Genomic DNA, 14159 nt, shown 5'->3' on the forward strand with positions numbered 1-14159 from the left:
CCGCGCGGGCCATTGTTCGCGCGCCCCTGTGATGTCACCGCGGCGGCGGCGGCCCCGCGCCCGGGCGCGAGGCCGGTGCGGGGCGGCGGCAGCCAATGGGCGCGCGGAGGGCGGGCGGCGGCGGCCAATGGCGGCGGCGGGGGCGCACGCGGCGCGGGGCGCGGCGGCCCCCGGGCGGTGACGGGGCGGCGCGCGCGCGCTCCGCAAAGTTTGGTGTCGGCGGCGGGTCCGGCCGGGCCGCGAGCGCAGCGCGAGCGGCGGCGCCTCCACAGCGGCGCGAGGGCGGCGGTGGCGGAGGATGGACCCGCCGAGGATGGACCCGCCGGGGCCGGCGCAGGGCCAGCACCAGCACGAGCCCATCAGCTTCGGCATCGACCAGATCCTCAACAGCCCCGAGCAGGACAGCGCTCCCCCGCCGCCCCCCCGGGGCCCCGACGGCGCGACCTTCCTGGGCGGCCCCGGCGGCCGCGGCGGTGCGCCCTACCCGGCCCTGCCGGCCCCCTTCCCGGCCATCGCCGCGCCCTTCGAGGACTCGGGATCGTACAGTGTGAACCTCAGCCTGGCCCCGGCCGGCGTGATCCGGGTGCCGGCGCACAGGCCCATCCCCGGGGCCGTGCCGCCGCCCATCTCCAGCGCCATCCCGGCCATGCCTGCCGTGCCCAGTCTGGGCAGCCTCAACTTCCCCTGGATGGAGAGCAGCAGGCGCTTCGTCAAGGACAGGTTCACAGGTAAGGCGCCGGGGCGGAGCGCGCGAGCCGGCTCCCGACAACGAACGGAAGGGCCAATAAAAAATATAAAACGAAATAATAACAGTAATGCGAGTAAGAATAAAAGCAAAGGCGGCCGCTGGATGCTTCCCTTCTCCGCGCTCGCAGCGAGGCGAAAAATCGCTCTCCTCACGGCGTGGATAGCGCGGGGCGCCCCGGGGGGCGGCCGGGCCCCGGTCGTCTCCGTAGCTCTTCGTCGAGAGGTGGAAGCGGGACCCCGGGGAGCCGCGGTCCCTCCGGGGGCCGGCGGGGCGCGGGCGGCCGGCGGGCAGAGCGGCGGCCCCGGGGGGGGCGGCCGGCACCGTGCGGGCGCGGGGCTGACCCCTGTGCTTCCCCCCCGGGCAGCGGCGGCGGCACTGACGCCCTTCACCGTGACACGGCGGATCGGGCATCCCTACCAGAACCGGACTCCGCCGAAGCGCAAGAAACCGCGGACATCCTTCTCCCGGGTGCAGATCTGCGAGCTGGAGAAGCGCTTCCATCGGCAGAAGTACCTGGCCTCGGCCGAGCGCGCTGCCCTCGCCAAGTCCCTCAAGATGACGGACGCCCAGGTGAAGACCTGGTTCCAGAACCGGCGCACCAAGTGGCGGTGAGTCCCGTGCCCCCGGAGCCACCCCGTCCTGCCGCTGCCCCCGGCGGCGTCCCCCGCCCGCCGCCCTGCGAGTCCCGCTCCGGCCGGGGTCGCCCCCCTTGCCAGCTGCTGGCAGGCAAACCGTTTGGGGTGAATTTTTGTTATAATGCTATCATAATTATTATTGTTATTATCGTTACATATTTCTTTTTCGATAGTCCCCCATTCGGAAAACGGGGGATTGTTAGTAAAAATGAGGGATTCTTCGAAATAACGGGGAATTTTTTGAAGAAACGGGGAAACAATTTGAAAAAAAAAAATCGAGGGAGTGTTGGGAGAAAAGGGGGGAATATTTGGAAACGGGATTACTGGGTAACGGCGGGTTTCCAGGCTCTTCCCGCCGCCCACAGTCCCTCCGTTGGCGGTCAAGCGGTGGCCGCCCGGCGGTGCCTGGCCCCGGGAAGGACGCACCGGCCGCTCTGCCTGGTTCTCGCGACCGCCGGGCCGGCCCCGGCCCCGACCCCGGGCCGGCCGCTCCCCGCGGAGTCCCGGGCGGAGCGTGCCCCGTGTCCGGGCGCGGGCTGAGCGTGTCCCCCGGCAGGCGGCAGACGGCGGAGGAGCGGGAGGCCGAGCGGCAGCAGGCGAGCCGGCTGATGCTGCAGCTGCAGCACGACGCCTTCCAGAAGTCGCTGAACGAGTCGATCCAGCCCGACCCGCTGTGCCTGCACAACTCGTCGCTGTTCGCGCTGCAGAACCTGCAGCCCTGGGAGGAGGAGAGCGCCAAGATCCCCCCGGTCACCTCCCTCGTCTGAGCCCGGCAGACGGGGCACGCAGCGGACTGGCCCGCGGAGCGCGGTCGGCGGCTCCCCCTGCCCCGGGGCCGCGGCTCCCCGACGGGGCGGGTGGCGGGGCGGCGAGTGGCGCCGGCGGGGCTGACACCGGGACCAGGTCCGACCGGAACCGCTTCCCTGAGGCCGGCGCGGAGAGGAGCCGCTTGTATATTTGTGTCGATGTTCCACTAGGAAGGGAAATATGTCACTTTTTGTAAGAAGTGTTAATACTTTAATTTATTTATGCATCGAGATTTTGGGCACTATTAATATGGAATTATATAAAACCTCGATTATTTATATCGAAATCTGAACATAGGTATTTTGTGTTGGCTTTGGAACAAAAGGCTATTTTTTTTCCTGTTCTGAGGATAGTGTAAAGAAAAAATACCTCCCTATCACTTAGCGGAGGGGACTCGGTGGAGCCGGTGATGACTCATTAGCTTCGGAAACCCTATTAAACTGAAAAGCGGTAGCTCCCATCTGTCCCAGGTGAAGTTAATGTCAGCTGTAATTTATTCACCGTAGTAATAAGGGCTCCTTCCAGGCACCACACGCCGTTCTGTCCTCACCTTCCCAGCCGATGAGCTTTAGCGCCCCGAAACAGCGCTCGCTTCCCTGCGCCACCGGCTCTCGAGAAAGCGCCTTATGTTTCATAATAAAGAAGATTTGGGGTTGACACAGACCATGTATAATACTTTGTACTTGCCGAGACGTGTAAATAAACGTTTTCTTTACAAATGTCTCTCTGCTCTCTGGCTGCCGCCGCGCCGGGGAGAGCCGAGCCGAGCCCGCCGGGCCGGGCGCTGCGGGCCGGGCGGTGGCCGGCGGCCGCCGCAGAGCTTCGGCTGCCACGGAGGAGGGAAGCCTAAATGGGGGCGGCAGAGGACCAGGGAGTGGAGCCGGGACGGCGGGCGGACTCGGAGTGGGGCTGCGGCGGCGGGGCCGGCGCGGTTGTGCGCGGTGCTGCCGCTCTCCGCCGCTGCGGGGGGAAGCGGCCGGGAGCGATCCCGGCTTTGGGACACGGCGGGCAGCGCCGCATGGGAGCGAGGGGTGGCCGGGCGGGGGAAGTGCGGGGCCGTCGCCCCCCGGAGCGGGCGCCGGTGCAGGCCCCGCCGCTCCCCGGTAATTTCTCCCCATCAGCTACGCGGTCCCGAGTCGCCCGCCGGCGGAGCCCGGTGGTTTTCGTTTTGCTGCCTTTTCTGCGCCGACAGCGGGACGGCGGTGGCTGCGGCCGAGGCTCCGGTCCTCGCCCCCAGCTCCGTTGTGCAGGGGGATTTTTAAGAACAACCTCCCGTAGTTCTCGGGCCCGGGTGCCTCGGCCTCCAACAACGGAGGAAGCTGCAAAACTGACATTTTTAGAAAGCAGCCACGACCAGGCGGGTTTCCCCCGGCCACGGGCAGGAGCCGGCGCTCCCGTGGCCGCGCTCCCGGGAGAGGGGCTCTGCCGCTGCCTCGGCCGCAGCGCGGCCCCGGTCACCGGGAGGCTGCAGGAGTGCAACGCCATTCCCGGGCTCGCCCGTCCCGGCCCCGGCCCCGGCTGCGGCACAGGGCAGTCAAGGACCAGGCAGCCATGCAGGACGAGGGATGGAAAAAATAATTTCCCTAACTGGTTCTTTCCTCAGCGGTACCAGGGCACGGGCTCTGGTCGATTTGGTTTGTCGGGGGCAGGCTGTGGAGGGCCCACGGCAGGGCCAAATCCAGTCACACCAGGATGATGGTGCTGGGCCCGACCGGTGCCATCCACCAGCCAGAATGTGCAGCCTAAGCTGAAACACCGATCGAGGGGAGGTGTCTGGTGGGGAAAAAATTAAAAACAACGGGGAAATGTATACTGGGCGACGGAGTGCAAGGTCCCGCCGCACTCCGGTCCTCTGTCCCCAGCAGCTCCCCGCCACTGCTGCGCCCCAGCCCCAGCCCGGCCCTGTTCGGTGCATTCGTTTTCCCACCGCCCTTCGCCGCGCGGCCGTGCCGGGGCTGCCGGCCCTCGGCCTTCCCCTCCTTTTCAGCACCCAATACGGGGCACAGAGGGAGAGACCCCCGGGTACCGTGCACAGAACAGCCCCGAGAAACCCCAGTGTCAGTGAAAGCGGGGAAGAATCCAGCTCTGAATGGGGATGGAATACAAGGGCACACATATGCACGTGTGTATCGGTGTTGCGTTCTATCTGCACCGTCGAACATCTCTAAAGTGCATTTTGTTCGATACATCGTTGTTCTTTAACTGCTCGAACATCCCACAACTACAAGCCTCTACGTTCCCGATTTCCCTGCAGTTTTCCCCAAACTGCTGTAAGCCCAGGAGCAGTGTATTTGCGGAGAACAAAACGCTGCTGCGCTCTTCAGGAACCGGCTTTGTGATGGGCAAGGATCCTGCGCAAAGCCAAGTGGGTCCGAGCTCGGCAGGGACAGCCCAGGATGTCCCCTCGCCACTGCTGCCCATGGGCTGTGCCGCAGGCAGCGAGATTGAGCCTCAGGGCACCCCAATTTGTCAAAGGATTTCATAAATCACAACCAAACTTCCATTTCAACTATCTGAGTAGTCATCAAATAGCGGGATTTATGTCCCAGGAGCTGCCTTGGGCTTGCTGGTGTCTGTGCCTGGTGTCTTTGTTCCCGAGGAGCTGTCTCGAGGTGCATTTTGAGCTGTGCTGAGGACGAGGGACGCAGGCTGCCGTTGCATCCGTGTCTGCTACGACAAGAGTGCGTGGGCAGTACAGGGGTTCAGCGTGTGCGGCCGTGCTGAGGGGGACACAAGTGGGGGTCACCTCCAATTACTCTGCCCAGTTAATCCAGTGTTTACAGGAGCCTCAGGGAAACACCAGTTGGAACAAACACAGGGTATTTGTCCCTGTGGATGAGAGCAGTGTTCCCTGCCGGCCTGGTTCAGATGTGACAGGATTGTCTGACGATCCCTGCTGTGTCTCTCTGAAGGTCTGTCAACAGAGAGAGAGATGCCTGAAGGGACCTGCACAGACTTTAGACCCTACCAGCTTGAGCCTTTCCATCCCAGAAATTGTAATTGTGAAGCATTTGGGTGCCCGGTGGAGGAGAGGACACATTTTGGGGGTGGGCTGGCTGTTGTCCTGATCCTGTTGATTGTCCTGTCCACATTTTGCGCTTGGGCTGTGCTCAACAACTTAAGCCGAGCTGTTGTGTATGGGCAGCTGTTTGACTTCCCAATTTCTGAAACACCCTTGTGGCAGCACAGGCCCTGGCTAGCTGTGGGGGAGCATGGGGGGAGCATGGTTTATCTCTCACCCCCCCACATTCATCACTAAGTGCTCCTTTACGTCTGTGGAAGACTCCTTAAAGTGCTCCAGTCAGCCGAGGAAGAGATGAGTGGTGTGCAGGCAGGGTGAGGGCAGCAGAAGCTCCTGCAGCTGTACTGCAGCATGGCTGTTTCAGGGGGAGTCATTTCAGTGTAGGCAGTGAAAGTCATGATGGAGATGTGGTCTGAGAGTGCTGAAGATGCTGCACATCACATCAAGCTGAGTTTTAATCTGTTGATGCTTGATGCTGCTATGAAATTGATAATTCTTAGCATTTGGATCTTTCCCAAGCAGTCTTAAATCTGCAAGTGAAATACCTCTGCGAATTTATGTTTTGAAAAGCCCATTCTATGTACCCAAATTCCTCTGTTCGGAAGTTTTAAGCCCAGAAACACTTTCTTGAACAAGGATGAAAAAATGCAATAAGAATTAAGGATTATTGAACTGTCAGTGGGACTTAATTTTGGACAGGTTGTTTTCCAAGCTTTGCTTAATTGTTTGTGTGAATGATCTCCCGGGCAGGGCTGCGCAGCTCCGTGGGTGGATGCAGAAGGCAGAGCTTGGCAAACTGGAGGAACATCAACCATCTTCTCAGAGCTCCTCCTGCCTTTGCTGCGAGCCCCAGCCCATAGCAGCCCCTGTGCCATGCCCTCATGCAAAAACACTCTGGATAAAAATGGCTCCACAATTTGCCTCTCTCAGCATTATTTTGTGCCCAGGGTATTAGATGTTACAAAGTAATGTGTGGTGATCAAATCTATATAGGCAATTCTTTTCCTAAATGGGCCCTAAAATCAATGGGTTATTAGCTCTCCTCCACTCCGTGATGAAAGCCTGGTCCTGTTAAACACGCAAACTACACAATATTCAATGTCTTGGTTTACAAAAGTGTTTTGCTCAGCTAGATCATAATTTAGCTCATTTATAGATGACATAAATAATACTGAGATTTACATCGCACCTCTGAACTTTCCTCGAAGCATTTATTTCTGCACCAAAATCATCCCCACTGCTGAGGAGTAATAATTTCAGGGCTGTGACTCACTCAGGTGAGCACTTGCTCATGTAGCTGTTCCTTCTCAGTCAGTAGATTATGTGCTGCTTGAGTTGGACCAGGTGGGTGAAGTATTTACTTCTGTGCAGGTGGGCATTTTTTGAGGAAGAAGTATTTACACCCTTGGTTTAGGTATTTGGAGCATTTCCCTTCAATGCCCTGTGTTTCCGTTGCCCGGTCTTTTGAGTCTTTTAAGCTCCTATCTTTTTTCTGACTCAGCAGCAAAATAAATATTTCTACTTGGTGCCCTCTTGTTTTTGGGTATCTGGATTTGCCTCCTGATTGGCACCCAGGTGGCTTTGATGGGCAGAGCTATAGTGCAGTTTGTGGCAGTTTGGCACCTATGTGCTTTTCTCCCCTTTTTGAGAGGGTCTCAGCATTTCTAAACATTTCAGGTATCTTAAAAATCTGTTGTTAAGATCAGAGCAGTAATGGTATTTAGATAAATACTCCCATTAATTTAATTTAAGTACAAGAAATAAAATAGTCTTCCCAGATCATTGTGACAAAATAAGCCAGCTGCCTAAAGGCATCTCTGCATCATGCATTCAGAACTGTCCACATGTCCTTTGTAGGCTGTGCCCAGAGCTGGAAATGCTGGGAGTGCCAAGCAGAGACATTTGAGAGGGATCTGTGCTCTTCAGGCAGCACAGGTGGAAGTTTCCACACTTCTGCAGGAGGGGTGTGAGCTGTGCTCCACCTCAGCCCTACAAACTGTGTGATCACAGAATCATGGAATGGTTTGGGTTGGAAGGGACCTTAAAGCTCGTCCCATTCCACCCCCTGCCATGGGCAGGTACACCTTCCATAGCCCAGACTGCTCCAAGCCCCGTCCAGCCTGGCCTTGGACATTTTGGTGTAGGTGGTGTTGAGTATCCACAGACTGTGCTTCACTGAGTGGGGCCTGAGCTTGCTGGGGTGCTGAGTTGGGCAGACTCTAAACAGCCTCACAAGCTCAGACCTTAGGTCATTCTTCAAAAGATAAAAATAAAGCAAATAGTGAAATCTGCCTGTGGATAGTGGATTCCAGAGATCTCCCAGTAACATCTGCAGTATCTACACAGATATCAAGGGTGCTGCGCTGGTCCTTGATGAATGTTCTGAGCGGAGCCTGCAAATATTTTCCTCCTGGGAGTTCAAGGGAGTGATTTTGCACCTCTGTGGAGCATCTCCCACTTCCATGTGAAGAGGCAGAGAGAGCAGGACCTTTGTTATTACCAGCATGTGCAATTTGCTGGGTTCTTCTCTGCTGCTCTGCCCAGTGGCAGGACCACAGGGATCAGACCCAGCTTCTTCTGTCCCTGTGCCTCACCCTAGCTTGGGCCAGTTTGCTGGAATGGGCGGGTGGGAGAAAACTGCCCTGTCTCCAACTCTGCTGCACATCTGAGCTCCCTGAATGAATCTCTGCAGCTCATTGGGTAATTCTGGATGGTGCACGTTGGCAGTGAGATGCATTTCACTCCGTGCTATGACCAGTTTTCTCCTAAATGAACTAATCCAAGTAGGAAGCAGTGCCATGGTGAATTGGTGTGAGCCCTGTGGCCTGGTGAAGGTCCTCACATTTAGCAGGAGGTTGGACCATCTGGTCCATCATCTCTGTGCCTGAACCTCCAGCTCTCTGTTCGGGTGAATCTGCATTCTTATATTTCTTAATAGGGATACCAGGCATGATCTCACTGCCTTGGTTTTATTGTCTCTCATCTTTGGACTGAGCAGCAGCTGGACAGCGGGGATAAAATTCATACCATGGCTTGCCTACAGAAGTACTAGGCTTCCTCAATCTTTTGAAAACAGAAGGCCATCAACCCCTGCCAGACTCCTTAAATGACTTAAACTCAATGCCACAAGTGTTCCAGAATGCCCAAATGATCCCATTAATTTGGCATCCAGTATATGCTGCATTATACATACCGACTTCCATTGGCACATGCCACATCCAATCCATTAGTTGTGCACAAATGCACTTAAGTTTTTTATTGCTCTTAGTTTTGTGTCATCAGCAAAGAAAAGTAAAGTTGATATTCATCTAAATCACTGACATGGATTATTGCAATTGATTACAACAAAGAAAGAGCTTTTCAAGTTTCAAAGTTATGTTTTCTTTTATTTCCCCAAGTAGTAATCTGTACTGTTTAAGTTATTGCACAAGAACCGTCTCAGTGAGAGCTGCCCGTATTACATTCCTGGTTGAGAACATTTGTGTGCTAGGCTGTTGTGATTCCCCAGCTCTGTGCAGAACTTTTATTCCTTCTGGTGGCAGAAAGGCACTCGATGTTCTTCACTCAGTCCAGACAGAGAAGGAAGAAGAGGAGCATTAGCTGAAGCTAATGTTTGGGAAGTTGTGTTTTAAGCTATGATTAGAAAAATCCTATTTTATTCATAGCTTTATCCACCATTTTTCCCAAGCTTAGCCTTCTAACTGGACTACTGTGTTAGCCATCTCAGGACACTTGTGACACCCGGGTATCCAGAGAGCAGCACACGAGGGAAGGATGTGACTCAGCTTCACAGCATTTTTCTGACTAGTCATTATGTACAAGTGAAAAAAAATGAGAGTAGCTGTTAGTCTGTCCTCCCAAATCATGCTTGCCCTGTGCCAGAGCTGCTCCATGCACTTGGGCCCTGCTTTATAGCTTGATGTCCCCCAGCATTTACACTGTGCCCTGGTCAGGCAGAGACTTGCACCCAAACTAACCTTTGCACAGCTCAGGAGCCTTGTTGAAATTATGGGGTTAAAATCACCTCTGTGTTTGCAAGAGTGATCCCTCAGCTTGAAGTCGAGGTGCTGAACTCCCAGGTACTTCCACAGGGCAATGGGTGCCAACATGGTTGTGAAAGACCCTCTGCATCTTCAGGGCAGCCTGGCAGCACCTCTGCTCTCCTCTCCACTGCTTCAGGTCTCTTCAAAACTCCACACCAGCTCTAAGGGCAGCAGTTCTTAAAACATGGCCTTGAAACTTAACTGAAGGACTAATCATTAGTTAATAAAGCTTGTGGTTTATGGACTGGAGTGATAGAGAAGGCTGGCTCAGTATGGAGCTGTTAAACACCAGGGCTGCTGGAACGGTTCAGCAGCTTTTATACAAGGCAGAGGGCCAGCCCTTCAGAGGGTGTAAATCAGCAAAGATCCATTAACTTCAGTGCATATCCCCTGCTTTACATCAGCTGAGGACATGACCCTGAGGGCTCAGTTGGTGGAATAATGTAAAGACATTCCAGCCTCTTGTTCACCCGCACACGCTGTTCCCATTACTGGTGATGGGAGCAGCCTGTGGGCAATGCCAGCCGCAGGTGGGCATGGCTGGTGCCAGTCCTGGGCTGCTCCCACCAGGGCTGCTGCCCTCTTAGGCTGCTCCCGGCCTCCAGAGAGCCCATGCTCTCAAGTAAAGTGGGAAACCAAAGCAAAACAGTTAATAATTAAAGAAGCCTTCAACTCCCTTGGACTGGTGGGATGGAGCAAGAGCTCCGAGGGCACCTGTGAGGGCTAGGCATGTGCTGTGGGCCTCACCAGGTGGGCACCCTGCCAGGAGGGCATGAGTGGCTGGGACAGTAGCTTCTCTCATACCATTGCTGCAGGTAGGTATGTCATGAACCATGGCCTGAGCTGGGTTTCCCTTGGACATCTGGAAAATAGGGAATTTTAGCACAGCTAAAATGTTTCCAGATCTGGACAAAAGGTATTCCAAGGGCAACCTGGGATGAAGCCTCCAGACTGCAGCCCACAGGCAGAGGCTCCAGGCTGTGCTGTTCCTCCCTGCCAGCTCTTCTCCTGCCCTCCCAGATGTGCCCAGTTCTGGCTCTAGCAGCACAGAGAAGATGGGGATGCTTTAGCTGTCACAGAGCTGTAGACTGGGAAGAGGAAACAGTGATCCTTCTAGATCTTTCATCAAATCCCTTTTCTTATGTCTTTTATACCATTGAGGTTGACACATGGGCAGGCAGGTGGGTGCATCTGCAGGGTGATGTGTAGGAGATGGTTCCTTCATAGGCAACAGAGAAAGTGTGGTAATTAATCTTGTTTTGGTTCTGGCACCTAAAAATCTCTTTGGGGAGCTGCAGTCCTGCACCCTGCATCATGGATTGCCCTAATCTGTGCTCCTGAGTAGAACTTCAAAGCAGTACTTAGTCATGCTTTTCCTGGAGTTTCTAAAAATACTCTTTTTCATCCCTGTGACATGTCTTCTGTGGGCATCCTGTCTCCATGCTGCCTTTCTGCTCCTGGCTGAGGCACATGCTGTTGTCTCTCAGGTCACAGCCTGCCTATTTCTGGTGTTGTGCAGCTCCCCAGCCTTTATTTTCCATCAGCTTTGGCAGCTTCTGAGCCCCCTGCTCCCAGCTTTCCTCTGTTCCCAGCTTTCCTCTCTGCACAGGTGCATGGTTGCTCTCTGCCTGGAGCCAAGAGACCCCTCAGCATTTCAGGGCTCAAACGGCACCCTAATGTTGCTCTGTTTTCTTTTGTAGGGTTGGAGGGGAAAAAAAAAGTGGGAGGTTGCTTCTTGCCCAGAGAAGCTGAGATGGGTAATTGATTCTGAAAGCAGTTTGCACAGTTGGGGACTCGCTCGCTGAAGCTGTCGTGTTGCACTGGGGAGCTTTGCCTTTCGGTGCTCCAGCGGAGCAGCTGTTGTACCCATCGTTGCTTCCAGACTGGCATGGGCTGTGGAGGTTCCCCTGTCCTCAGACTGTTCATCAGGAATGCTTTCAACTCAAATTTGTCCCCTTTATTCAGCAGGAGGTCAATGGTGGGTGTGAAAAAGGAGACTGTCTCTGAAAGCCTGAGCAGGGAAAAAGCCTTTTGCACCCTTTCTAGGCTGAAATATTTTGGAGTACCTGGAATAGGTGAAGTGTTCAGGATAGAAACGCTTGCAGGACCTTTTTTGGAGATCTGAAATGTGATCCTCCTCTAATTCATCAAGGATAGAAATTGTAGGGGTTTAGGGTTTTTTTTCTGCCTTGTCATGCTTGTGGCTTTCCTACATTGATCTCTGTGAAGCTGAGACCTTCTCTGTCTGCAGCCAAGTGATCAGAGGAGAAAAGATGTACTTTTGCTGCATGGAGGGGCTGGGCTGAAACCACTGTCCCTTCTCCCTGCCATAAGGAATAAGGCAGGGAAAATAAAGTAGCCTGTGTCCCTTTCTCATGTCAGGATTTTCCTTCAAACTGCAGGCAGTTTTCCAAAAACATTCTTAGATGGAGCTTCCAACCCCTGTGCGACTGACTCTGTCAAACTGCTCTGAGGGAGATCCTTCTGGCACAAATCTCTCTTTCCTGTTAAAGCTTTTACCTCCCTGTGCTGCTCAAGGTTCACATGAACAACTGGTTTTCCCTGTTTGCTCTGCAGGGTGCCCAGACAGGTCTGCAAAGGCCTTTGTCACACCACACACAGCAGAGTCTGTCAGTCCTTTGTCCATCCAGACTTGTGGTCCTACAGATGAGACTTCCATGGGTGAGAGCAAAACCAGAGGAAACTGGGTTGATGTGCACAACACAAATCACTGTTCACTAGTTCAGATGGAAAAAAGAGACCCTCCCTCAGTCTGGTCCATCTCTGTTTACTTCTGCTTCCTGACTTGCTTTGGATGCCAGGCCACAGTTTCCCAGCTGCAGCTGGAACACCTCCCACAGTGCTGGCTCATTTTCTCGGAGGTGTTTGTTGCTTTGCTCTTGTCTTCTTCTCTGGCCAAGACTTTTCCTTCTTATCAATTCAAATTAACAATGAGGCAGAAGCAGAAAAACGAGGTGTGATCTGCACTCTGACCGCATCGCTTGTGGCACTGAGTGAGGTGAGAAAACTCTGATGGGTTGAAGGAGAATGGAGCACGAGCTGGTGGGACTGGAGGGCAGGAAGGGATGGAAATGTAGCAACTGGGAAAGCTGCAGGGGGAGATCAGAGAAAGGAGACATCCCAGACCTCTGAGCATGCACAGAAAACTGAGAAGGAGGGGGAAAGCCAGGAATGAACAAGAGCAAAGCTGGAAGTGGGAGTGATGGGAACACCTGGGAGAGAGCAGGGGAAGGGCTGTGCAGAGCTGCAGTGGTGAGGAAGAGACATGAGGATGCCTGGAGCAATGGGAAGCTGCGCCGTGGGACTCTGCTGGACTTTCAGGTGGAAAAGGAATTTTTTTTGTGTTTAAAACCTCAGTGCAGTGGGGCTGTATGTGAGCAAGCAACCAGGTACTGCCTTAGAAATGGAAATCGCTCGGCATGAGTTCCTGCTGAGGGGCAGGCAGGGAGTGCACAGTGCAGTGTTTTGGGGTCCCACTGGATAGCGAGCACTGGGACAGCTCCGTGGAGAAATCACCATCCCACTGGGAAAGACAGAAAACAGCAAACAGGGTAAAACTCGGCAAGAAGGACCCAAAAATCCCGCAGAGGGCAGTAAGCAGGGGTTACGGAACAGCTGAAGAAAGTGGGTGGAAGCAAGAGAGAGAAATGGGGCCCGAGGAAAAGCAGGCGAGCCCCCCCGAACAACGGGAAGCTCCGAGAAGCGGCTCCAGCAGCGCCTCGCAGCGAGCGGCTGCAGCACGGCCGGGCGAAGCGGGGCCGCGCTGCCCAGCCGACATCTGCTCTCGGTGACAATAGCACGGCCTGACAAGTTCATTGTGCCTCGGCACGGGGCAGCAGGTGGGAGAGGCAGCGTGTGCAGCCACCTGCTCGGCCGCCTGCGTGCCCGTCCCCCGCGGCTGCCGCGGGAGCTCCGCCGCATCCGAGCCCCGGAGGGGTGGCCCAGCCCTGGGGGGTGGCCAGCGCTGCCCCCAGGTACGGAGGGAGACTGACACCCACTGGTGCGGGCTGTGCTGGAGGAGGGCTCTTAAAGTAGCTGCGGAAGGATCGAGCTCGTACCTTTTATAGGTTTCACTTGGGTAGAGAGCAGCATTTTTTTTTCTTCATCCCAAAATAATAAATCTCCTTTAAGATAATTTTTGTGTCTGGAATTCAGTGACGTGTCATGGAAGGCTCAAACATGTATGAAAATAGATGAGGCAAAAACAAAGCAGCCAAGCCAAATCCTACACCTGTAACTCTTCCTGAACCCACCAGGCAGTGGGAGAGCTCAGCTGCTCCCAGCGCTTGGCTGGTGCCGCCTGAATATCATTAGTGTACAATAGGGTTTGATCGGAATTGGCATCGTTCTTGCCAGGGAGTGAATGGGCTGAAAGCGACTGAAGCAGCCGAGGATGCAGCCCTCTGCACTGAGCTCAGTAAGTACTCGAGCAACAGTCAGCTCTGGTGTAGAGGCCAAAGTGAATTCTGAATAACACCAATAAACTCGGGCTGTGTACCCCCGATCAGCCCTGCCGTAGCCCAGGCAGAGCCAGGAGGGAATTTCCCTCTTCTCTCTGTTTAAGTGCCAGGAACAGCAGGGTCTGTCAGATTCGGGGCAGCATGAGGAACTCGCTGTGTCGTGATGTTTGCTGCACAGGTCTTTTCGGAGCTCTTCGACGATGCCTCGTACGCTGGGATAGAGCGTTCATAGAGTGTTCTGATTTACTGAAAATCTGGCTCACGGGCCCCATTCCACAATCCCGTTTGTTGCCAAATGCTTCAGTGCACGTTTCAGTTTGAGTTTTCATCTTCATAAATGCATGCGTTCGGTTTCGCTGATCGCGGGTCCAAAGGTTGGTCTGGAGCGAGCGCCGTGCGGGAGCGGGCGGCGGGGGCGGCTCC

At 54.9% G+C, this 14159-nt stretch overlaps 1 protein-coding gene across 1 annotated transcript; it reads left to right on the forward strand.

Annotated features, from left to right (window-relative positions):
• Positions 1-252: 252 nt before the first annotated feature.
• Positions 253-2896, forward strand: TLX3 (T cell leukemia homeobox 3). Its single transcript, XM_030957513.1, has 3 exons — positions 253-728; positions 1113-1356; positions 1940-2896. The coding sequence occupies exons 1-3, from the start codon at positions 299-301 to the stop codon at positions 2148-2150; spliced, it is 885 nt and encodes a 294-aa protein (XP_030813373.1). The 5' UTR covers positions 253-298; the 3' UTR covers positions 2151-2896.
• The last annotated feature ends 11263 nt before the right edge of the window (positions 2897-14159 follow it).

This window comes from Camarhynchus parvulus, chromosome 13 (assembly GCF_901933205.1).
Source record: "Camarhynchus parvulus chromosome 13, STF_HiC, whole genome shotgun sequence".
Classification (NCBI taxonomy): domain Eukaryota; kingdom Metazoa; phylum Chordata; class Aves; order Passeriformes; family Thraupidae; genus Camarhynchus; species Camarhynchus parvulus.

What these genes read in the sequence shown, in the direction of transcription:
- TLX3 (XM_030957513.1), top strand. Translation starts at nt 299, where the DNA reads ATGGACCCGCCGAGGATGGACCCGCCGGGGCCGGCGCAGGGCCAGCAC. An exon ending in CGTCAAGGACAGGTTCACAG is followed by an intron (nt 729 to 1,112) that starts GTAAGGCGCCGG and finishes CCCCCCGGGCAG; the next exon opens with CGGCGGCGGCACTGACGCCC. An exon ending in AACCGGCGCACCAAGTGGCG is followed by an intron (nt 1,357 to 1,939) that starts GTGAGTCCCGTG and finishes GTCCCCCGGCAG; the next exon opens with GCGGCAGACGGCGGAGGAGC.